The sequence below is a fragment of the Polypterus senegalus genome, chromosome 3, assembly GCF_016835505.1.
Source record: "Polypterus senegalus isolate Bchr_013 chromosome 3, ASM1683550v1, whole genome shotgun sequence".
Classification (NCBI taxonomy): domain Eukaryota; kingdom Metazoa; phylum Chordata; class Cladistia; order Polypteriformes; family Polypteridae; genus Polypterus; species Polypterus senegalus.
In genome coordinates this window covers 18889049-18913709 of record NC_053156.1, presented here as the reverse complement: position 1 = coordinate 18913709, position 24661 = coordinate 18889049, and the positions used below count along the sequence as shown (strand labels likewise).

General features: G+C 43.3%; 1 protein-coding gene and 1 non-coding gene across 2 annotated transcripts; both read left to right on the top strand.

The window, feature by feature from the left end:
• Window positions 1-5179: 5179 nt before the first annotated feature.
• birc5b (baculoviral IAP repeat containing 5b) lies at window positions 5180-23361 on the top strand. The gene is made up of 4 exons (XM_039749895.1): window positions 5180-5390; window positions 9533-9642; window positions 14086-14203; window positions 23074-23361. The coding sequence occupies exons 1-4, from the start codon at window positions 5256-5258 to the stop codon at window positions 23233-23235; spliced, it is 525 nt and encodes a 174-aa protein (XP_039605829.1). The 5' UTR covers window positions 5180-5255; the 3' UTR covers window positions 23236-23361.
• Window positions 17544-17623, top strand: trnal-uag. Its single transcript has one exon. It is a non-coding gene; the product is annotated as a tRNA-Leu (tRNA).
• Window positions 23362-24661: the final 1300 nt, after the last annotated feature.

Below are 24661 nucleotides of genomic sequence, written 5' to 3'. Positions count from 1 at the left end.
TGGCTTGCTGCTGCTGGCGAGCTGGGTCTTCTGCTTGTCGTTGTTTTAAGAGCTGGGAGCACATGAAGTGTGTCTGCCAAAAGCATTCCAACAACTGCTTGGTTAGATGTCTATGAACTTGTTTTAAATGTTGTCTCGCGGGACGTCAAATTGTCTCACGTCTCATCTCCCAAGATTTTTTTATAATAGAGTGAGATATCCAAAAAAAAACAAAAAAAAAAACAAAGTGAACCACATGTACGTATCAATATCTACGAGCTTCAGCTCCTTAATCGATCACTCAGTAGCCCAGCAGCTGGCCTCCAAGTAGTTTATTGGGCGCTGTACATGAACTGCCACGCATGCACACCGTCTAAATTTAGTTATTGTGGACGTGGGAAAGTCAGAGAAAGAAGCAGGTGACTTTTTCGCCACATTGCAGCGGTTGTATGTTGTTGTCAGTGGATCGTGCTGTGTCCATGTAAATGGCTTGCTTTGCAACGTGATCAGCATCGAAAGAGTAATTGATTTGAAGCAGCTGTCGGATACACGTTAGGCTTCACATATTTTTTTACGTGTAAGGCTGTCGGGAATCGTTCTGGTTGTTTTGCTAAAACTGCTGAACCACAATACAAGAAGAAAACAACTGTGATCGCGCATGTGAGGCTAAAGCGTTGATCTGTCTCATTGACTTGAATTTTGTTTTCAGTCTAACGGTTTTGAGAGAAGTCCCGAGACTTAAGAATGGGTCTGATCAGCTGCAAAAAAAAAAAAAAACAGAAAGCTTCTAATTAGTCGTGCATACGAGTTATAGTTCAAACGCCTGCGCAAGCTTTCATTGATAAGAAATCAACTTCGGTGCGACGAATTTGTTACAGTAAGCAAAGGACATTTGTGACAGTAATGATGTGCCCGCAAAATTGCGGAAAGACGGAGAAAAGCGCCAAAGCGTATTGCTGAATCAGTTGTTACTGAGCCGATCGGTGTGGACGACGGCAGTTGTAATGGTGAAGAAACTTTAAATATAGTGTGGGCCGTGTACGTAGGCATTGCTCAATTCTTGATGAAGCTTTATGATAATTAGAGCGTCGCTTTTATGGCGTTATTTCAGTGCCACTATTCTGAGCGCACGTAAAAAAAATATTGCAAGTGCAAGTGTTGCATTTTGAGGAGAAATTTATTTTGAGCGTACAAAAGCTGAATTTGAGTGAACAAAATTCATTGCTGCGTGCAAAAAATGTATTTCAGTGTTTGCACTTATCCATATACACACACACAATAGCACCCCTCTCGCTCAGTTTTTTCATTTGCGCTTGCTCGCAATGTGTTGCTTGCGCTCACAACATTCTCTGCTGCAAGCGCTCAACTCTCTGTACACCGTTATAAGTGTGCCACAAAACCAACCAATCACAGAGTTGGTTTCAAAAATTCTGATTGGCTCTTACGGTCTCCAATCAGCTCGAAATGAAACAGTCCGAAATGTAGCTAAATCCAGCTAAACTCAATTAAACCCCAATTTGCGGATAATATCTTTAATTATTTTATTTTAAAATATATTATTTGTTAAGACTATCGTTGGTGTAGTACTCTCCCAGTCAATGCCTGGATCCTGAAGCTCCTTCAAATCCACAAACATATATAATAGTCATTATTCCAGAATAGGTACTTTTGGGAGTAATGTTATTTTGTGTAAGCTTTTTTTCCAATAAATACAACAATTTAAAAAGAATGCCTTTGTTTTCATGTTCTTCTTACTGTGATTTACATTAGTGGTAATTGATAGGCAAGAATGTATAAAATCACCAGAAGCATCTCGCAGATGTGCCACAATGAATGCAGCAGCTAGCGAGCTGATTGGAGACCGTAAGAGCCAATCAGAATTTTTGAAACCAAGTCTGTGATTGGTTGGTTTTGTGGCACACTTATAACGGTGTACAGAGAGTTGAGCGCTTGCAGCAGAGAATGTTGTGAGCGCAAGCAACACATTGCGAGCAAGCGCAAATGAAAAAACTGAGCGAGAGGGGTGCTATTGTGTGTGTGTATATGGATAAGTGCAAACACTGAAATACATTTTTTGCACGCAGCAATGAATTCTGTTCACTCAAATTCAGCTTTTGTACGCTCAAAATAAATTTCTCCTCAAAATGCAACACTTGCACTTGCAATATTTTTTTACGTGTGCTCAGAATAGTGGCACTGAAATAACGCCATAGCTTTTCATCTAGCAATGTTCACGTGATCGCAGCAATAGATTCTTTCATACTCAGCAGTGAAAAGTTCCTAGACGTTGAGAATTCGACTCCTCTGGCACAGTAATAGGAGACAAACGCCACCGATTTAGACATTGAAATAAAGCAACTACAGCGTTCAGTTGCGCGAAAGAAGGAGAGTTGTGAATTTGTAGCCACTTCTTTGCTGGACTTGTTGCGATTCCAGAGGCGGCCTTTGGGGGTGGCGACTAGGGCAATCGACCCAGGCCCCGCGATAGGAGATTATTTTGTCACCGTCAGCCCAGTTGAAACTAATCAAAACTTATCTACGGTCAACGATGTCGCAAAACAGACTGTGCAGTTTAGCTATTTTGTCAATCGAAAAGGAACTTGCCTCAACATTGGACTACGAGGATCTTATCAACGATTTTGCTCAGCGAAAAGCCAGAAAAGTGGACTTCCGTCTGTGACTGTCAAAGCAGCGGTTTGGTAAGTGTTCGTTTTATTACAGGTGTTCTGGTAATCCGTAATTAAATAAATTTGCCGACTCCAGCGGGTTCGGCAGAAACGACCGTTATCTAGTTTGTTAATTTTGCGTACAAAATGTTTCTGAATCATTAAGTTAGTTAAAGGCCACTAAACCAATAATAAGAACAGTTACAATACGTAATGTAATCAAACGGCCAATGGTACCTACATAAGGCACCATGTTTTTTAACAATAATAAGGCGTACAGCATTAGAGGCGGACAAGCCCGTGAGCGTGGTGGTACGGTATATAGTCTACACTTATGGCTCTCGGCCCCGCATATGACACTCGCCCAAGGCCCCGCGTACTCCTAAGGCCGCCTCTGGCAATTCGTTGAAAAATATGAAGACGCTTTCGACGAAACAAAAACTACTATACTGCAGATCGCGTGTACAATACAAGTGACATCTTATGAGGCCGAGAGATCATTCAGCAAACTTACGTTCATCAAAACACGTCCGCGATCAACAATGACAGGCGTCAGCCAGTCAGTCAGTCATTTTCCAACCCGCAAGGCAGGAACAAATCCCGGGCAGGGCGCCAGCCCCATAGACATATGTAGATAGATGCCGCATTCACTGTGTTTGCCCAGTCGACACGATACGTCACCGCGTCCGCCATATTGCGAGTGGCAAAAGTGCCTTTTAAACTAATACAGGTGGACGTGGAAACCGGGTTTTCTGATGAAAAACAATAACGTTTAAAACAGTATCGTTTACATACAACAGATTTTGGCGAATCGTTTAAATGCAATTAATTACATCCATTTATACACTAATAATGGCAATTATTAAATAATTATTATTATTAAATAATTCCTCCCATATAAGTAACATTTCTTGGACTGCCTTCTTAAATTTCTGAAACATTTCTAGACTTCGTTCTGTTCTTACCCAACACAATACTGAAGTATTAGTTAATGTCGGAATCACCTCACATATAGATTACTGTAATGATATTCTAACTGGCACCCCACAAAAACGTATCCATCGCTTACAACTTCTTCAAAATTCTGCTGCCAGGATAATAACCTGCGGTTCTAAATCCACTGAACACATCACACTGATTCTCTTGCACCTTCACAGGCTCCCTGTTCACTACAGAATACAATACTAAATCCCGCTCTTAGCGTTTAAAGCTCTCCACACCTCGCTGATCTCCTCCAGACTGACACTCCTCTCGCTCACTCAGATCCTGTAATTTGAGAGTATTCAGTCTGACAATATGGTGCAGCCTTAGTTTGTGGAAGACAGACACAACTAAAGACATGAGCATGAAATAATGGTTGTCAATTTCAAACTGTGTTTCCTCCCTCGATGTGCTCCTTGGCTTTTCAGCCAGTCAGTCATTATCCAACCTGCTGTATCCTAACTACAGGGTCACGGGGGTCTGCTGGAGCCAATCCCAGCCAACACAGAGCGCAAGGCAGAAACAAACCCCGGGCAGGGTGCCAGCTCATAGCAGGGTGCATGCACGCACACACACACACCCCAAGCACAAACTAGGGACAATTTAGGAACGCCAATGCACCTAACCTGCATGTCTTTGGACTGTGGGAGGAAACCCATGCAGACACGGGGAGAACATGCAAACTCCACGCAGGGAAGACCCCAGGTCTCCTAACTGCGAGGCAGCAGCGCTGCACTGCGCCACTGTGCCGCCTAAACTTATACAGACTTTTTGGAAAAAAAAAAGTGTCGTCACCCCCAGAAGAGGGACACTAACTCCCCTTCAGCGGTGACCCTGCGTCTCTCATTTATGTAACGTGAATATTATAATACAACTATTGAAATGCCCAAAACACAGAATGAGTTACACAATAGTAATAACACACCGACATACTGTGTAGAAAAAAAAACCTGGGGAGTCACATAAGAAAACGAACTCCTACAGAAATAAAAATTCCAATTAAATGTTTCATATGCAAAGAACGTATCAAAACAGGCTGAAGTGATGCCATTACAACGCGCCATGAACGCCGAGATGCCGCTGAGCAACACAGCCTAATGGGACGACCTTCCAAATTATCATTTTACATAAAATCATTACAGCGACTTGAAAACAAAACACTACGTATATAAATGCTATGTCCTATTATTATTATATTATATAAAGTTAAAAATGTTGCCAATAAAATCAAAAGTATAGTTAAAGAGGCGAAAGCGCACGCGCCACACCATCTCTTCGCTCACACCGCGCCCGGAGTCTTTCGGTTTGGTTCAGGGTGCTTGGCACTATACAGTCAAAAATTTCTCCCTTCAGCAAGCCAGTTTCTCCGGATTTTAAGAACTTTGGCTCTTTGGACCAAACTATTCATTGATGATTGGATTTAACTCAGACAAGTGTCTTCCCTTATTTAGCCACCATGGATTCCTTCGACTCTGAACTGTGTAAACGAGAAAAAAAAAAACAAAACCACAGACCCCCACTTGAAGTTGCTAAGGGTTTAATTAGAGGTGCTCATTGGCTTCTCCCTCTGCTGTAATTAGCGTCTCGTTTTAAACTGCACGAAAGGTGGCGGCGGATCCCTAAAACACGATGGCAGAAGGAGGAGAAGCAGCAGCAGCGCAGAACGCACTTGTGGACTACATGGAGATGTACAGTCATAAGAACCGTCTGATGACCTTTGTCGACTGGCCGTTCCTCGAAGACTGTCTCTGTACGCCCGAAATGGTGAGCGACATTAGCAAATTGGATGAGAGGAGAGAAACCGCACTTAATAGGAATTAATGTTTAGGAGGCGAAAGGGGGGCATTGCCCCCTCAGACTTGGATAAAAGAGTTTATGAACATTTCAACCTAATCCCTAAAAACATTATGCTTTGCCTAAATCAAATGTAGATGTATACGGTATATATACATGTAAATTAGATCTGGTTGTTCTTTTACCATCTGAAGGCTTTTCATTAGAGAGCGACATGATCCTGTCTCTGAGAAGAGTGAAGGTTTGCTTTGCGCTTTAGTGTTTAACATTTTGTATGAAAGTGCCCAGATTACTTTTCTGTTTAGTATGCTTGCATTTATTAAAATTTTAGGGGCTTGTTCAAAAAAAGCAGACTTTTAAGGTCTAGACAGTGTACTTTTGATATAACCTTAAGGTCCGTGAGGTAGCCCCCTGATGTTAACATCGCCCCCAGGTCCCTGAGATTAATATCGATTTATCGGTCCCTGATTTGGCGTCCGCTTTTTGAACTAGACCCGAAATTTTATCGTCGTATTAATTAATGGTAATATTCAAGTAACTATAGTACGTATTTATTGATTTAATCTGTGGAAAGCATCATGAGTTGCTTGTTGAAAAAGGGGCTATATCAGCGTTCCTCAACCTTTAAGTATTTGCGAACGGAGTTTTCATAACAGTATTAATCGCGCAACGTTTTTTGAAAGGAGCCCACTAATACCAATTTGTTGTTTTGTAATTAATGATATATCATAGATGCATATTTTATTATACCTACTTTTATCGACATTTATCTAACTCTCTATCTATTTTTCTAGTATCAGAATGCAGTTTAAGTTAATTGGTTTTGGTTCCAATAGATGTATTTTTCATATTTTCATTTTTTTTTTTTTTCACATCTTCGCCCCCTCCCCCCTTACCCGATTCAGAACCACTGGGCTATATAAATAAAGTTATTAGTAGCCGTCAGATAGCCATACTCTTTAATTCACACCGAAAGCGACACGTAAATGTCTGTCCGTCCAGATCGCACCGATTTCGACTCCGTTCTCTCTAAATAGAAATGCAAACCGCACCTTTAGTAGTCTGGGAACAATGTGTCTTGGTAACTTTGTGCGTCAGTTATGGGGTGTAGCGCGTTACTAGCCATTTTTATTTTCATTTCGAGTCTCACACCCCACTCCCCTCTTTATAACTTTAATTGGGAAAGTATTAAAAAGTCAAGCAGAATGACACCTTTTATTCGCCAACTAAAAAGATTACAATATGCAAGCTTTCGAGGCAATTCAGGCAAGATGTAATCAAGGGGCCTGAGTTGCCTCGAAAGCTTGCATATTGAAATCTTTTTAGTTGGCGAATAAAAGGTGTCATTCCGCTTGACTTTTCACTACATTCATAATGGCTAACACGGTACAACACCCTAGTACTACTTGGGAAAGTATTGTAGTTGTCCAAAAAATTTTACCCCGAGATTTCGATTAATCTCGACGTTTTAGACCTCTGAGCCCGAAAGCACCATTTTTGGAATTCTGACTGACTGTGTGTGTATAAACATGATACCTTGAGTACGCGACTTGTTCAGTCTGTCCCCGTGGGGTTCAGGGGGGCTGAGAGAGAAGCCAAAAGACCAATGACGGCACTTCTCCTTGGTCTAAACCACTCCCCTTTCAGTTACGCCATTCTTGCTCAGCGCAGAAAACATCCCCACCTATCACTCGTACTACACTTCACTTGTTCTGGCTTTCGCAGCGTAATTATATTAAACAAATAATTAGAGCAGGCTTATCAGTGCGTCTTTACTATATCCTTGCCCGTTTCCATCTATCCGTCCATTATCCTAACTACAGGGCAACGGGGGTCTGCCGTAAGGCAGGAAACAAGCCCCGGGCAGAAAGCCAGCCCACCGCAATTCTTGTCTAGTTGATGCTTATAAATATATGTGAAAAATTATTGCTGTTTCTCTATATATTAATAAATCTATGCAAAATCCACCGGTCGGTATTTTTTTTTTTCCCGTATACAAAGTATTGGGAAAGGGTGGCGCAGTTGGTAGCGCTGCCGCCTGCGTGGAGTTTGCATGTTCTCCCCGTGTCTGCGTGGGTTTCCTCCCACAGTCCAAAGACATACAGGTTAGGTGCATTGGCGATTCTAAATTGTCCCTAGTGCATGCTTGGTGGGTGGATGGATGTGTGTGTGTGCGCCCTGCTTGGGGTTTGTTTCCTCCTGCCTTGTGCCCTGTGTTGGCTGGGATTGGCTCCAGTAGAACAATCACCCCGACCCTGTAGTTAGGATATAGCAGGTTGGATAATGGATGGATTTATGGAAGTATTAGGAAAGTATTGTAATCATCCAAAAAAATCAATATCGATTTTGATGAATCTCAACACCTTTAGACCTTTTTGGAAATGTCTGTGTTGTGTAAACATGATACGCTTACACTTTGCTCCACCAAATATTGGATACAAAACGCAGATTTATATCAACATTTGAGCAGTTTACGCTAACTGTGCTAGAATGAGAGCAGCAACAAGCCGTGGAATTAAATAACGAGTTTAATTAGCAGCAACAATTCTCTTCTCATTAAGAGATTGGTTGGAGTTTGAAGCCCAATTTAGCTGGACATCTGTCTGCTCGTTTTAAGTCTCATTTTTGTTTGGCTGTCATTTAATGAAGAAACAAATCAATTCGGAGGGTGGACTCCTTAAACACAGGGCTATTAAAAATGAAGGAAAAAAATGTTAATTAGCAGTGAGAACTGGGCGGGCAATACGTGCTAGCAATTTCACGGTTCTGCCGCTCATGTATGGGGAAGCGCTTGTACAATTTAAACAGATTTTCATGGGAATTGTTACATATGCATTAGTTAATTACTTGCTGTAATGTGAACTAAGGGAAAAGGGTTAGAATGAAAAACCTGCGGCCACTGCAGCCCTCCAGGACCGGAGTTCAACACCCTTCCCTGCCTTAGAAGTTTTATTCATAATGAGCAGCCAATCAATGAGACCCAAAACAAGACCAGTTCACCTGAAAATAAAGGTGAAGGTCTCGGTCATGTTGGTCTGCTTAGGTCACCAAAACATCTTAGAAAATCAGTCTGCTGTGGTGCAATGTGAGGCACTTGTATGGCGATTCAAAAAACCTCTTTAATGAACAGCAAGAATTGGCTTCTTCTTAAGGAACTGGTTGGAGTGAAATTGGCTGGAGTTTGACATTCCAGTTTAGCCTGTGATCTGTTGGCTCGTTTCACATCTCATATGTTTGGCTGCCATTTAATGAAGAAACGAATCAATTCAGAGGACAATTCAGGGCTATTTAAAACAAAGGGGAAAAGGGGTTAATCAGGAGGATTAGGGAAAAGGGTCAGAATGAAAACCTGCAGCCCTCCCCTGTTTTAGACCAAAAGCACTAAGTTACTCGGTTTTCAGTGCTCTGGTTTCTATACCATTAGAAAGCAATACAAAATAGGCACCTCAAAACTAATGTGTTTTAAACTGGTGTGTGCTTTGTAATAAAACTACAGAGACAGCTAGCTTGGCATGTGCTGCATAAATACATTCAGGTCCATAAGTAGAGACAGTTTTCATAATTTTGGCTCTGTACACCACAACAAGGGTTTAGAAATTAAGCAATCGATATGTGATTGAATTGTAGACGTTCATATTTCTTTCACTGGGGTTTAACAATTTATTCTCTGAGCTGTTTAGGAGTGACAGCCATTTTGACACCCACATCGCCGCCCATTTTCAGGGGCTCTAAACTCTTTGGTCATTTTGACTGACAAGCTGTCCTAACGCCAGGAGTGAGTGGGACCCTCATTATTTTATTAACTGCTAAGCAGGTAGAAGGTCTGCTGTTGATTCCAAGTGTGGAATTTGCATGTGGAAGCTGTCGCTGTCAGCTCTCAATAGGAGGTCCAAAGGGTCCACAAGCTCTCAGTATTGGATGATCACACCTATATATATATATATATATATATATATAAAATTTCATTCATTCTGTTTAAGTTTCACTCATACCTGCTTTTAATTCTCCCCCTGTGTACTCTAAATCTCTTGAATGAAAATCTCCCCCTAGGGTGTCCCCATCCCCTATTGAATAATTTTTAATTTCATCTTTCATCTGTTCTTTTCCAACAGATGGCACGCGCGGGCTTTGTCCACTGCCCCAGTGAAAATGAGCCGGATGTTGTGCGTTGCTTCTTCTGCCTGACGGAACTGGAGGGCTGGGAGCCTCAGGATGACCCCTGGTTAGTGTGTGTATGCTGTGTGTGTGCCACCTGGGGAGTGCCAGGGTAGTTGTGCAGCTTGGTCATCATGTGGGGCTGCAGGTTTTTCTCTGGGGTGCAAATGTGAGGCAGGGTATGCATTTTATGGGGTTCACAATGTATAGGGACTGTGAAAAGTGGCGAAGTGGGTAACTGGCCTCTAGATAATGCTTTGGCAATGCTTGACAAATGGCACAGTGGTAGAAACGAGTCAAAAGTCCATGTTTGCTGTGCCTGAGTTGTTTCAGGCGACTAAGGTTATATTCAGAACACAGCTGGAAGACTCAATCCAATTTTTGGGTCATATCTGACCTTTTTAATTTTTCAAGTGATTCAAAAGTCACATGACTGTGCATCAAGAGTTATGCTGAATCTGCAAAATTAATAATTTAATTGATGGAAGTGAATTAATAGAACCAGGAATATCAGCGACATGCTGACTGACTTCACATCACTTAAGTACTGAACAGCTGCCATTTTTATTTTTTTTTTTCCAACCTCCCTAACCTCTGAAAACTCCTCTTTGTACTTGGATGGAATCATCATTGTCAATTCTGTATGCAAAAACCGAAAGAAGCAAGAGAGGAGACTTGAAGAGAACAAGACATGGAAGGGTCTAATAGAAAATAGAGAATTGACAATGTCTGTGTTGGGACATCTGATTAGGGTCAGACTCCAAGACTGGCTGTGTGTGTGTGTGTGTGCACTCAGACAGACCAATCTGCTCAAATGGGGCAGGGGGTCCCCTTAGGTGCACGGCCGGGGGTGATTGCCCCACTTGCCACCCCCAAGAGCTACTCTTTCATTTACCCATGAATCTGTTCACTGATCCTCATCTATGTATGTAAATAACATTATCACCATCCAATCAGTGAACAATGTTTTTCATGTTACCTTCTTTTCTACTGAGAGACTATAGAAACTTTTTGTGTTTGCTGTTCAGTTCATACCAAACTCACCTATTCCTGGTTTGAACTTGGATTTTGCTGCGAGTTGCTGGCTCGTCTCCCTTGACAGCATCAGGATTTGTCTGGAAATGGTTTAACAGCTAGCCATGTTACCTGTTGTAGTTGGATATCAATTATTTTTTTACTCTATCGTTCTTTGCCATGTACCTGTAGTGTCTTTCCTCTGTATTCTCCTCTATCTGAGCCCCTCTTGACTGGTGCCCGCTCTGTCAAGCTTGTCCCCATAAACCCTGCTTCTCAGACCCTCCATTATTTTTGAGGTGCCTTTCTCGCCCCCTGTCCACTTTCATACCTTCTGTCTTTTGAAGACGATTCCCTCAGCGTTGGATCCTATTCCCTTACTTCTCTTTGCATGTCTCCCAATAGCCCCGCCTCCCTAGATTGCCTCACCAAAGACACACTGACCAATCGGAGTGCTCCGAGGGACAGGATACACACACACAGTCCTTGGTGTGTTTTTACGTAACTGATATTCTATGTGAAGCCTGAAAACCACAAGGACTGATTTGAGATCATTTGTTAGGTAGAATGCCCGGTGGGTGGTCTTTGGGTTGTTTGCCCACCCTCCCGGCCATCAGATCTTTCTTTATTCTTTGTTACATAGCATTGCCTAATCTTTTTATATTTTTCTTTCTTTATCTTGCAAAGCACTTTGAGCTACAGCATTTGTATGAACACATGCTCTAGAAATGTTGTTTTAGCGTTAACTAGCTGCATGTGGTCTTTGGGACAAAAAAATTCACAAAGACACCCTTGCAGTTTTACTGTATTCATGAACTTAGAGAGGTGTCGGTTAACGTAAGAGGACATGGACCCACCTGTGCTTGCTACCCCACTGGCTATGATGCCACATCTTAGCCATATGACGGGCATATGGGTCCTTTTGTCTTGAAATAACACCTCCAGATAGATGGTTTTTAGTGACAACTTCAAGCCTTGTCATCAACTGCTGAGGTGTTTCACTTGCATGTTGTGGAGTCGCCGAATTTGCTTCATTTTGTTTTGATGTTGTCTCTTCACATGGATGGCTGAAAAAAAAAAAAAAATTAAAAGTGCATCTAGTGGTTGAGCGTGAGCAGAGCGGACTGGTGTGTGTGTGTGTATACGTATTCTGGCCAACTTATGGAGTGAGGTGGCTCCTTTTATATAGGGCACCTGGACAGACTCCAGCTGCCGAATGAGCTTCTTCCAGACATACATCTGGGTGTGACCAAATAAGGCCCTGGAAAAGTCCATGTGCCCCCTAGCGGTGATAACGGGTTCCAACAGGGTTGAGCGCCCATGCTCATAACCCATGGCCCCATTGGGAACCAAGGAGCCTGCCCTCTACAGTTGCCCGTCATAAAATTAGAATATCATGACAAAGTTGATTTATTTCAGTAATTCTATTCAAAAAGTGAAACTTGTATATTAGATTCATTCATTACACACAGACTGATGTATTTCAAAAGTTTATTTCTTTTAATTTTGATGATTATAACTGATAACTAATGAAAGTCTTAAATTCAGTATCTCAGAAAATTAGAATATTGTGAAAAGGTTCAATATTGAAGACACCTGGTGCCACACTCTAATCAGCTAATGAACTTAAAACACCTGCAGAAGCCTTTAAATGGTCTCTCAGTCGAGTTCTGTAGGCTACACAATCAGGGAGAAGACTGCTGACTTGACAGTTGTGCAAAAGACGACCATTGACACCTGGCACAAGGAGGGCAAGACACAAAAGGTCATTGCTAAAGAGGCTGGCTGTTCACAGAGCTCTGTGTCCAAGCACATTAATAGAGAGGCGAAGGGAAGGACAAGATGTGGTAGAAAAAGTGTACAAGCAATAGGGATAACCGCACCCTGGAGAGGATTGTGAAACAAAACTGTGGGGGAGATTCACAAAGAGTGGACTGCAGCTGGAGTCAGTGCTTCAAGAACCACCACACACAGACGTATGCAAGACATGGGTTTCAGCTGTCGCATTCCTTGTGTCAAGCCACTCTTGAACAAGAGACAGCGTCAGAAGCGTCTCGCCTGGGCTAAAGACAAAAGGACTGGACTGCTGCTGAGTGGTCCAAAGTTATGTTCTCTGATGAAAGTAAATTTTGCATTTCCTTTGGAAATCAAGGTCCCAGAGTCTGGAGGAAGAGAGGAGAGGCACAGAATCCACGTTGCTTGAGGTCCAGTGTAAAGTTTCCACAGTCAGTGATGGTTTGGGGTGCCATGTCATCTGCTGGTGTTGGTCCATTGTGTTTTCTGAGGTCCAAGGTCAACGCAGCCGTCTACCAGGAAGTTTTAGAGCACTTCATGCTTCCTGCTGCTGACGAACTTTATGGAGATGCAGATTTCATTTTCCAACAGGACCTGGCACCTGCACACAGTGCCAAAACTACCAGTACCTGGTTCAAGGACCATGGTATCCCTGTTCTTGACTCGTCTGACCTTAACCCCATGGAAAATCTATAGGGTATTGTGAAGAGGAAGATGCAATACGCCAGACCCAACAATTCAGAAGAGCTGAAGGCCACTATCAGAGCAACATGGGCTCTCATAACACCTGAGCAGTGCCACAGACTGATCGACTCCATGCCACGCCACATTGCTGCAGTAATCCAGGCCAAAGGAGCCCCAACTAAATACTGAGTGCTGTACCCGCTCATACTTTTCATGTTCATACCTTTCAGTTGGCCAACATTTCTAAAAATACTTTTTTTGCATTGGTCTTAATTGATATTCTAATTTTCTGAGATACTGAATTTGGGACTTTCATTAGTTGTCAGTTATAATCCTCAAAATTAAAAGAAATAAACATTTGAAATACATCAGTCTGTGTGTAATGAATGAATTTTTGAATGGAATTACTGAAATAAATCAACTTTGTCATGATATTCTAATTTGATGACCGGCACCTGTATTGGCCTGTGGGAGAAGCTGTCCTGATGATCCTCTCTCCCCCAGTCCTTCCACACTATATTGGAAGCTTGGAGAAGTAGGTAAGGTCCTTGACCAAGTTAAGGTTTTATTTGCAAGGAGGATTTAGAAATCTGCCCTAAGTTTAACTGGAAGCCAGTGTAATGACTTAAGGATGGGGGTTAAGGGATTGGAGTTGTTAGTTCTTGTAATGTTGAAGCTGCATATGCGGTGGTTTGAGCAGCCTGCGAGTATCCCATTGCAGTAGTAGGATGGAGGATTATTTATTTTGGTATCCCCCATATGTGCTTTGTGTTTAGTGCGTTTTTTTTTTTTATTCCCCCATACAGCATTGTTGTGTGAATTAAAAAGACCCCCTGGTGTCAAGAAGATGCTCAAGTTCTGTACAACCCGCTCTAATGATTTTGAATAAGTGACAGGACTTTGATCTGATTCAATTCCCCCCCACCACCCAAATAATTATAACCCCCATGTGTTCAAACTCCTTGAGCTCACTTACTCCACTAAAGACACATTTTCACATGTTTGAATTCTTTCCCAGGCTTGAGCACTCCAAGCGCAACCCAAAATGTGGCTTTCTGCAGCTGAAGAAGGACTACAAAGAGCTGCTGGTTGACGAGTACTTCATGCTGGAGATGGAGCGTCTGTGCATCTACATTGTGAGTGCGCCGCCTGGGGGCTGTGGGTGGCCACGTCTATTTATTTATTTTTTTAAACATACAAATTGCCCTGACTTCAATCTGTGTATGGCTCTTTCTGTTTCATGAAAGGAACATGAGGGTGACGAAGTCAACTGTGCACTGTCAACCACAAATTTTTTTGTGTTTTTATGTACAGTGAGGTCCATAAATATTTGGACAGAGACGACTTTTTTCTCATTTTGGTTCTGTACATCACCACAATGAATGTTAAATGAAACAACTCAGATGCAGTTGAAGTGCAGACTTTCAGCTTTAATTCAGTGGGTTGAACAAAACGATTACATAAAAATGTGAGGCAACTAAAGCATTTCTTGAACACAATCCCTTCATCTCAGGGGCTCAGAAGTAATTAAATAACTGGAAATCAAATGTTCATTGCTAACACTTGGTTGAAAACCCTTTGCTGACAATGCCAGCCTGAAGTCTTGAACTCGTGGACATCACCAGATGCTGGGTTTCCTCCTTTTTAATGCTCTGCCAGGCCTTTACTTTCAGTTGCTGTTTGTTTGTGGGCCTTTCTGTCCGAAGTTTAGTCTTCAACAAGTGAAATGCCTGCTCAGTTGGGTGAAGATCAGGTGACTGACTTGGCCATTCAAGAATTGTCCACTTCTTTGCTTTAATAAACTCCTGGGCTGCTTTGGCTGTATGTTTTGGGTCATCGTCCATCTGTATCATGAAACACAATTTGACGTCATTTAGCTGGATTTGAGCAGACAGGATGTCTCTGAACACCTCAGAATTCATTCGGCTGCTTCTGTCCTGTGTCACCTCATCAATAAACACGAGTGTCCCAGTGCCACTGGCAGCCATCACACTGCCTGACTCCACCGTGTTTTACAGATGATGTGCTATGCTTCGGGTGATGAGCTGTTCCACGCCTTCTCCATACTTTTTTCTTGCCATCATTCTAGTAGGTTGATCTTGGTCTCATCTCTCCTAAGAATGTTTTTCCAGATCTCTGCTGGCTTTTATAGATGTTCTTTAGCAAAGTCCAATCTAGCCTTTCTGTTCTTGAGGCTTATGAGTGGCTGGCACCTTGCAGTGCACCCTCTGGATTTACTTTCATGGAGTCTTCTCTTGATGGTAGACTTGGATATCGATACGCCGACCCCTGGAGAGTCTCGTTCACTTGGTGGGCTGTTGTGAAGGGGTTTCTCTTCACCATGGAAATGATTCTGTGATCATCCACCACTGTTGTCTTCCGTGGACGTCCAGGTCTTTCTGCGTTGCTGAGTTCACCAGTGCTTGCTTTCTTTCTCAGGATGTACCAAACCGGAGATTTTGCCACTCGTAATATTGTAGCCATTTCTCTGATGGGTGTTTTCTGTTTTTGTAGCTTAAGGATGGCTTCTTTCAGCTGCATGGAGAGCTCCTTTGACCGCAGAGGACTAAATCCTTAAAAACAAGGCTATTAAAATGAAGCGAATTAGCAGTGTAAACTTGTCACTGATTAAATAAAGGGTTAGAATGAAAACCTGCAGCCCTCCAGGCCCGAAGTTAGACACCCGTGCACTAGAGCAGGGGTGTCGCACTTTCAGCCTGGAGGGCCTAAGTGGCTGCAGGTTTTCATTCTCACCCTTTACTTAATCAGTGACAAGTTTACACTGCTAATTCCCTTCATTTTAATAGCCTTCTTTTTAAGGATTCAGCCCTCTGAATTGATTTGTTTCTTCATTAAATGTCAGCCAAACAGAAATGAGATGTGAAACAAGCCAACAAAAATGTATTTTTTTTTTTCGTTAAATGACAGCCAAACAGAAATGCAATTTGAAGTGAGCCAAACAAATGACAAGCTGAGTCTGGCTTCAAACTCCATTTCACCAGATGACCAGCTAAATTGGGATTTCAAACGCAACCAATTTCACTCCAACCGATCTCTTAATGAGAAGCCGATTATTGCTGATAATCAAACCCGTTATTTAATTCCATGGCTTGTTGCTGCTCTCATTCTGCCACAGCAGACATTTCCAAAGAGGTTTTTGTGACCTAAGAGATGAGCCTTACCAAGACCATCACTTTTCTTTATTTTCAGATATTGTGTAATGGGCACAGGTGAGCTGGTCATGTGGCAGCTTGTTTTGTGTCTCATTGTTTGGCTGCTAATTAAGGAAAAAGAGAAACAATGGGCCTGTGCCAAGTCGATTACAATTAAAGCAAAAGAGGTTAATTAGCAGCAAAAACTGGTCACTAATGAAGATGGTTAGCATAAAAACCTGCGGCCACTGCGGCCCTCCAGGACTGCAGTTTAACACCCGTATTCTAGTGGACTGAGATCCCCTGACTGTGGAAGCCATTCGAGTCCATTCAGCTCACCGTCATGTTGAAGACATCAGTTTGAGATGATCTGAGCTTTGTGACATGGCACGTTATCAGGCTGGAAGGAGCTGGCATGAGATCCTAAAGGGATGGACATGGTGAGCAACAGTACTCGGGTAGGCTGTGGCAGTTAAACGATAGTCAGTTGGTACTGAGGGGCCCAAAGTGTGCCTAGAAAATATCAGTTAACCCCATCGCACCACCATGACCAGCCTGAACCATTGATACAAGTCAGGATGGATCCCTGCTTGTATGTTGTTGACCTGACCATCCAAGTTTCAGAGCAGAAATCGAGACTCGGAAAAGAAGGCCATGTTCTTCCAAATTTATGTTGACCAATTTTGATGAGCCTCTGTGAATTGGAATCTCCGTTGCCTGTTCTTAGATGACAGGACTGTCACCCGGTGTGGTCTCCTGCTGTTGTAGCCCACCTTCTTCAAGGTTTGACATGTTGTGTGTTCAGAGCTGCTCTTCTGCACACCTCAGTTGTAACGAGTGCTTATTTGAGTTTCTGTCGCACTTTCTATCAGCTCACACCCGTCTGGCCATTCTCCTCTGTCATTTCTCACTCGGAGAACTGCCGCTCACGGGATGTTTTTTCCCTTTTCCGGACCACTCTCTGTAAACCTTTACAGATGGTTGAATGTGGTGGCCTGGCAGACGAGCTGGTCCGAGTATTTCAGAAACTGCTGACCTGCTAAGATTTTCATGCACAAAGTCCCTTCTTTGCCATTCTGGTGCTTGGTTTGCACTTCAGTAGGTGGTCTTGACCAGGTCTACAGGCCGAAATGCATTGAGTTGCTGCCTTGTGATTGGCTGATTAGATATTTGTGTTAACAAGCCGTTGAATGGGTGTACCTAATAAAGTGGCCACTAAGTGTATAGCAGTTAAGGGGTCTCCCTATACACTGATTAGTCACACCATTCAAACCACTGACCGGTGAAATGAATAACCTCGATTGTGTTACAGAATGTTCGGTGAGGTAGTGTGGCCGAGCAGTCTAAGGCGCTGGATTTAGGCTCCAGTCTCAGGAGGCGTGGGTTCAAATCCCACTGCTGCCATGTGATGCAAGAAAAACCCAGCCACAGGGGATGCACAAACCAGCATGCCAGTCCCAAGCCTGGATAAATGGGGAGGGTTATTGTATGTCAGGAAGGGCATCTGGTGTAAAAGTTTGCCAGCTCAACATGCGGATAACAATACAAATTTCCATACCGGATCAGTTGAGCCCCGGATTAACAACCGCCCCAGTACAGTTAGCCAACAGGGTGCTGGTGGAAATTGGGCTACTGTTGGCAGAAGATGGGGGAGACGTGTCCAGAGGAAGGTAAAGAGAGTGGAATTGAGGGGTAGGAATTTTGAATGTGGGCAGTTTGACTGGTAAGGGGAGAGAGTTAGCAGATGTGATGGAGAGAAGGAAGGTTGGTATATTGTGTGTGCAAGAGACTAAATGGAAGGGGAGTCAGGCCAGGCGGATCAGAGGGGGATTCAAATTGTTCTATCATGGTGTGGACGGGAGGAGAAATGGAGTAGGAGTTATTCTGAAGGAACAGCACGTCAAGAGTGATTTAGAGGTGAAGAGAGTGTCAGACAGAGTGATGATTATGAAGCTGGAAATTGGAGGGGTGATGATGAATGTTGTTGGGTGTGCAATGGGTGAGAGAGAAGATTTCTGGAGTGAGTTGGATGAAGTGATGAACAGTGTGCCCAAGGGACAGAAAGTGGTGATTGGGGTGGATTTCAATGGACATGTTGGTGAAGGAAACAGAGGAGATGAGGAGGTGATGGGTAGGTATGGTGTCAAGGAGAGGAATAAAAGGTCAGAGGATAGTGGATTTTACCAAAAGGATGGACATGGCTGTGGTGAAAACGTACTTTAAGAAAAGGGAGGAACATAGGGTGACGTACAAGAGTTGAGAGGTAGATTACATCCAATGCAGATGAGTTGATCTGAAGGAGATTGAAGACTGCAAAGTGGTGGCAGGGGAAAATGTAGTTAGGCAGCATAGGATGGTGGTCTGTAGGATGACGGAGATCAAGAAGAAGAAGACAGTGAGGGCCAAGGATCAAATTGTGAGAGTTGAAAAAGGAAGACTGCAAGGTTGAGTTTAGGGAGAAGGTGAGACTGGCACTGGGTGGCAGTGAAGAGTCACCAGACAGCTGGGAAACTACAGCAGATGTAGTAAGGGTGACATCTGGAAAGAGGAAAAGGAAACCTGGTGGTGGAATAAGGAAATACAGAAGAGTATACAGAGGAAGAGGATGACAAAGAAGTGGGATAGTTGGAGAGATGCAGAAAGTAGACAAGAGTGCAAGGAGATAAGGCACAAGGTGAAGAGAGAGGTGGCAAAGGCTAAAGAAAAGGTGTATGAGGAGTTGTATGAGAGGTTGGACAATAAGGAGGGAGAAAAGGACCGGTGGGCTAAACAGAGGGACTGAGCTGGGAAAGATGAGCAGCAGGTTAGGGTGATAAAGGATAAAGAAGTGAGGAGAGTGTGTTGAGGAGATGGAAAGAGTACTTTGAGAGGCTGATGAATGAAGAGAACGAGAGAGAGAAAAGGTTGGATGATGTGGAGATAGTGAATCAGGAAGTGCATCAGATTAGCAAGGAGGAAGTAAGGACAGTGATGAAGAGGATAAAGAATGGAAAGGCTGTTGGTCCAGATGACGTACCTGTGGAAGCATGGAGGTGTTTAGGAGAGATGGCAGTGGAGTTTTTAACCAGATTGTTTAATGGAATCTTGGAAAGTGAGAGGATGATGAGTGGAGAAGTGTACTGGTGGGCCGATATTTAAGAAGGGGGATGTGCAGAACTGCAGTAACTACAGGGGGATAAAATTAATGAGCCACAGCATGAAGTTATGGGAAAGAGTAGTGGAAGCTCAATTAAGAAATGAGGTGATGATTAGTGAGCAGCAGGATGGTTTCATGCCAAGAAAGAGCACAATAGATGTGATGTTTGCTCTGAAGATGTTGATGGAGAAGTTTAGAGAAGGCCAGAAGGAGTTGCATTGCGTCTTTAAGTCACCCTGTCGTATGCTTTCTCCAGGTCCACAGAGAGGAGTTGTGGTATTGTATGAGGAAGTCAGGAGTGGCACAGGATATGAACGAGGGGAGTGTGACTGGTGAGGTCTGCGGTAGGAGTGATGGAGGTGGGATTACAACCTCCAACAGCAGTTTAAAACCATCACTTCTTCATAGACACATTGAAACAAAACATCCAACCTACAAGGATAAACCTATCGTAATGACTACAGGGGGGTTCGCGAATTTATTCCGGTTTTTTGAAGGGGTTCACAAGGAGAAAAAGGTTGAGAATCGCTGGGATAAAGGGATTGGGGGGGAAATACTTAGCAGTCGTGCATGTATTCTATAGAGTAGGTGGTACAGTTGGTCACAAGTTCACATACACTTTGGGTAAGTTCTTTAAAACTCATAACTTTATAACCCTCTGCAGATTTTATGCTAACAAACTATAAATCTGGCATATCGTTGAAGATGTCTACTTTGTGCAGGGCAAATGTCATTTTTGCCCCCAGTGTTCACAGACATCGTAGTACTTCACCTTTTTGTGACCCACTGGGATTGTGAAATGGTCAAAAATTTACAACACTTTGCTAACTGGGCCTTTAAACAGTTTGGAAAATTCCAGAAAATGATGTTAAGTCTTTAGGAAATTTGACAATTAGCTTTTGGAATTCAAGGAGCTAAGGCACAAGGTGAAGAGAGAGATGGCGAAGGCTAAAGAAAAGGCTTATGAGAGGTTGGACACTAAAGAGGGAGAAAAGGACCTGTGGGCGAGATGGAGAGTGGCCGAGCTGGGAAAGATGAGCAGCAGGTTAGGGTGATAAAGGATAAAGATGGAAACGTACTCAAAAGCGAGGTGAGTGTGAATTTGAGAGGCTGATGAATGAAGAGGACGAGAGAGAGAAGAGGTTGGATGATGTGGAGATAGTGAATCAGGAAGTGCATCAGATTAGCAAGGAGGAAGGACAGCTATGAAGAGGATGAAGAATGGGAAGTCTGTTGGTCCAGATGACATACCTGTGGAAGCATGGAGGTGTTTAGGAGAGATGGCAGTGGAGTTTTTAACCAGATTGTTTAATGGAATCTTGGAAAGTGAGAGGATGACTGAGGAGTGGAGAAGTGGTGTACTGGTGCTGCTATTTAAGGATAAGGGGGATGATGGTACTGCAGTAATGACAGGGGGATCAAATTGATGAGCCACAGCATGAAGTTATGGGAAAGAGTAGTGGAAGTTCGGTTAAGTAGTGAGGTGATTAGTGAGCAGCAGGATGGTTTCATGCCAAGAAAGAGCACCATAGATGTGATGTTTGCACTGAGGGTGTTGATGGAGGAGTAGAGAGAAGGCCAGAAGGAGTTGCATTGCGTCTTTGTGGACCTGGAGAAAGCAAATGAAAGGGTGACTGAGAGGAGCTGTGGTATTGTATGAGGAAGTCTGGAGTGGCAGAGAAGTATTTGAGTGGCACAGGATATGTACGAGGGATGTGTGACAGTGGTGAGGTCTGCAGTAGGAGTGATGGAGGTGGGATTACATCAGGGATCGGCTCTGAGGCCTTTCTTATTTGCAATGGTGATGGACAGGCTGACAGACGAGATTAGACCCTGGAGAGGTGGATATCTGCTCTGGAGAGGAGAGGAATGAAGGTCAGTAGGACCACCAAGACAGAATACATGTGTGTGAATGAGAGGGAGGTCAGTGGAATGGTGAGGATGAGGGAGTAGTTGGTGCAGTTGGAGGAGTTTAAATACTTGGGATCAACAGTACAGAGTAATGGGGATTGTGGAAGAGAAGTGAAGAAGAGAGTGCAGGCAGGGTGGAGTGGGTGGAGAAGAGTGTCAGGAGTGATTTGTGACAGACGGGTATCAGCAAGAGTGAGGGAAGGTTTACAGGGCGGGAGTGAGACCAGCTATGTTATATGGGTTGGAGACATTGGCACCGACCAGAAAGCAGGAGACAGAGCTGGAGGTGGCAGAGTTAAAGATGCTAAGATTTTCATTGGGTGTGACAAGGATGGACAGGATTAGAAATGGGGGCTTTAGAGGGTCAGCTCAAGTTGGACGGTTGGGAGACAGTCAGAGAGGCGAGATTGCTGTGGTTTGGACATGTGCAGAGGAGAGATGCTGGGTTTAGTGGAAGAAGGATGTTAAGGACAGAGCTGCCAGGGAAGAGGAGAGGAAGGTCTAAGAAGGTTTATGGATGTGGTGAGAGAGGACATGCAGATGATGGGTGTAACAGAGCAAGATGGAGAGGACAGAGAGATATGGAAGAAGATAATCCTCTGTGGCGACGCCTAACGGGAGCAGCCGAAAGAAGAAGAAAGGAACCTGTCAAAGTCCTTTGTCAGGTCAAATGGCGACCTCTAATGGCAGATGAACTTTTCTTACATACAGTATTTGCAGGTGAAAGTTCAGGCTTCGTACTTCATTCGTTCCTTTTGTTTACTTGCTGCACGTTGTGAGAATAGTTTTGTCCTTTTCTCCTATCACTTGAGCCATTAATGCTGTGCTATGCTTGTAGAAAAGTAAGTAGTATAGATAATTTGATATAAGGAGGCCCAAATGTTTGTTAAACTTGCATGTGCAGAGTATTTAAAATGGGTACTTGTATGTAACGTCGTGACTTAGTGTATGTATTTGATTTTGTTTGTAGATCATAGCAACAGGAATTAAAGTACTCTGAGTTCAGATTGTGTTTGAAGTAATTCCTTCCTTCGATATTTAGAAAGGGGAGTTTACAACAGCAAAGTTGTGCAGCTGAGAAGTTAATCGTGGTACCTCCCGTGGCCGGACATCCTGATCGTGTCTACAGTTGTTTGGACTTTATCTCACCCGCCTGTCGTACCGAGGCCAGCTCTCATTTATAGAACCAATTGTATCAAAAGTTGTAAGTCTCCCTGAATAAAGGGGTCAACCAAATAAGTAGATGTAAAGGGTTCTCTGGAACATTCATTTATTTAGATCTGTAACAGGTGCCATGAACAAATACAGATTGTTAGATAACTGATAGAAACCCAATGGAATTTTATATAATTTTAGGAGGACCTTCACCTGCTATCAATCATACAAAGTTCAGGTTTTCTTGATCTGTTGGTATCCTGCCTACTACACCATAAAGATTTCCGTTTCGTTCCACATATTAGGAACCTGTTCAAAGCCCCAGGAAACCAACTTCATATGGAAAGAAGCCTTCCCAGAATGCAATGCACTCATTTCCAGCAATGAGGAACCACCCGACCCAGTAAAAGAGCCATTACAGAATCGTTACGAGAGCACCAATGAACCTGGGGAGGATTGTTGCACTTCACCCAATCGGATTTAACTTGATATTCAGTGCATTTTGAGATGTTTTGATAACCGTGGGGTTTAATCTATTTATTTTTTTTTCGCTGTAGGGGTTTGTAAATGCTGTTACTTTATTTTGCGTAAACAAAGATGGTGTGGTTTGTTTGTTCTTTTCGTTCCTTACACCTCTTCCAATCTTTTGCAGAGGAAAAAATGCCGTCAGCAGATCCAGAAATTTGAGGACGAAGTGGAGCTAACCCGGAAAAACCTTGAGACCCTCTTCAAATCGATGAAACCCACGAGAGTCCGTGGCAACAGCAGGGGGCTGTCCCAGAGGAGAACGGAAAAGCGGAGCTCTCAGAACTGAAAGAGGACAGACGGGTCAGTGATGGAGAAATTTGGCTGACGTCTTCATATTTTTGGCTGCTTGATGATTGTGTCAGTGAAGTTTGTCTTATTTATGTGTCAAAATAAAGTTTATTATTTTAGGGTTTTGATTGTTTTGGGTGTGGTTGATGTGCATTTTTAATGGTTGAATTTTAGTCCAAAGTGGCCAAGATTAGTGTGCTATATTCAATTTTTGTGTACATATGTACGGTGGAATCTCGGTTCACGAACGTCTCGGTATATGTACAAATCGGTTTATGACCAAAAAGTTCACCAAACTTTTGCCTCGATTCACGACCACACACTCGGTATATGAACAAGCCAGTTTCCCTTTCGGTTTGTACATGTTCTGTCTCTCCCTGTGCATTTCCTGTGGAGAGAGAGATGCGCGCACACACGAGACAGGAGCGCACACCATTTTAATGACCTCTTGGGCACAGCAGCAGTGTGTCTGTCTGCGGTGAGAGTGTCAGCCACGTCGAGAGGTTTACTTACCGCGGCAGTGACATTCATGGCTCTCGTGACTCTTCCTATGAAGTCAGTAGACGGATTTGAACAGCATGGGAGGTCACGAGGTCACTTTAAAGGGGTGTGTGGCGCTCCTAAAATCTGCCAAAGGATGAAGGTCCAAGTCTTTAGCATCCTGGTGCTTCCTATTTTGTGAGACATGGATGCTCTCCAGTGACCTGAGATGAAGACTGGACTCCATGTGCGTCTCTTCAGAGAATCCTTGGGTGCAGCTGCTGTGACTTTGCGTTGCTCACGGGGGGTCCTGAATGAGGCACATAACGTACACTATAAGTGAGTGTCACTTACGGCACTATGGCCGTGTGGCACGATTACCTGAGTGGGATCAACTCATAGGAACGGAGTTGCTGGACCAGAACAAGATACCCCCCCCCATGTAACACCAGATAGAGGGTCATTTCCAGACGGTGGGACTGGACCGTGTGTCTTCCCAAGGGGTTGGAAAAACCAGGATCCTGAGCTCTTTTGTCGTGTGGTGGGTGCAACAACATGCTGTACCAGTGCCTGCTCCCCAACCTGATCTGAATCTGACGTATACACGGTGGTCCAGATCTAATTATGCAGATCCAGATCATCTGGATGACTTTGATTTATGTGGGGACGATTCCAGTTCGGCGCAAAGACCATTCTTCATGTCGTCAGTTCGCACACTTCTCGATGGTTTGGGATTTTTTGGGTGATTTTCTATGTAATAAACTTAAATTATAGTGTAATGAAAACTGCATAATTAGATTTGGACCACCCTATACATACAGGGTACTACTCAAAAAAAAAGACCCTTTTTTTTAATGAGTAAGGCATCAAGTCAATGACACTTGTGGGCTTTTGATCTGCTCAGAGAAGTAGCAGAGGGGCTTGTTCTTCAGTGTCAGCTGCTT

Bases quoted from the DNA above. Each gene is read 5' to 3' on its own strand.
- birc5b (XM_039749895.1), top strand. From the start codon at position 5,256: ATGGCAGAAGGAGGAGAAGCAGCAGCAGCGCAGAACGCACTTGTGGAC. The intron at 5,391-9,532 runs GTGAGCGACATT...CTTTTCCAACAG, and splicing joins GTCTCTGTACGCCCGAAATG to ATGGCACGCGCGGGCTTTGT. The intron at 14,204-23,073 runs GTGAGTGCGCCG...AATCTTTTGCAG, and splicing joins AGCGTCTGTGCATCTACATT to AGGAAAAAATGCCGTCAGCA.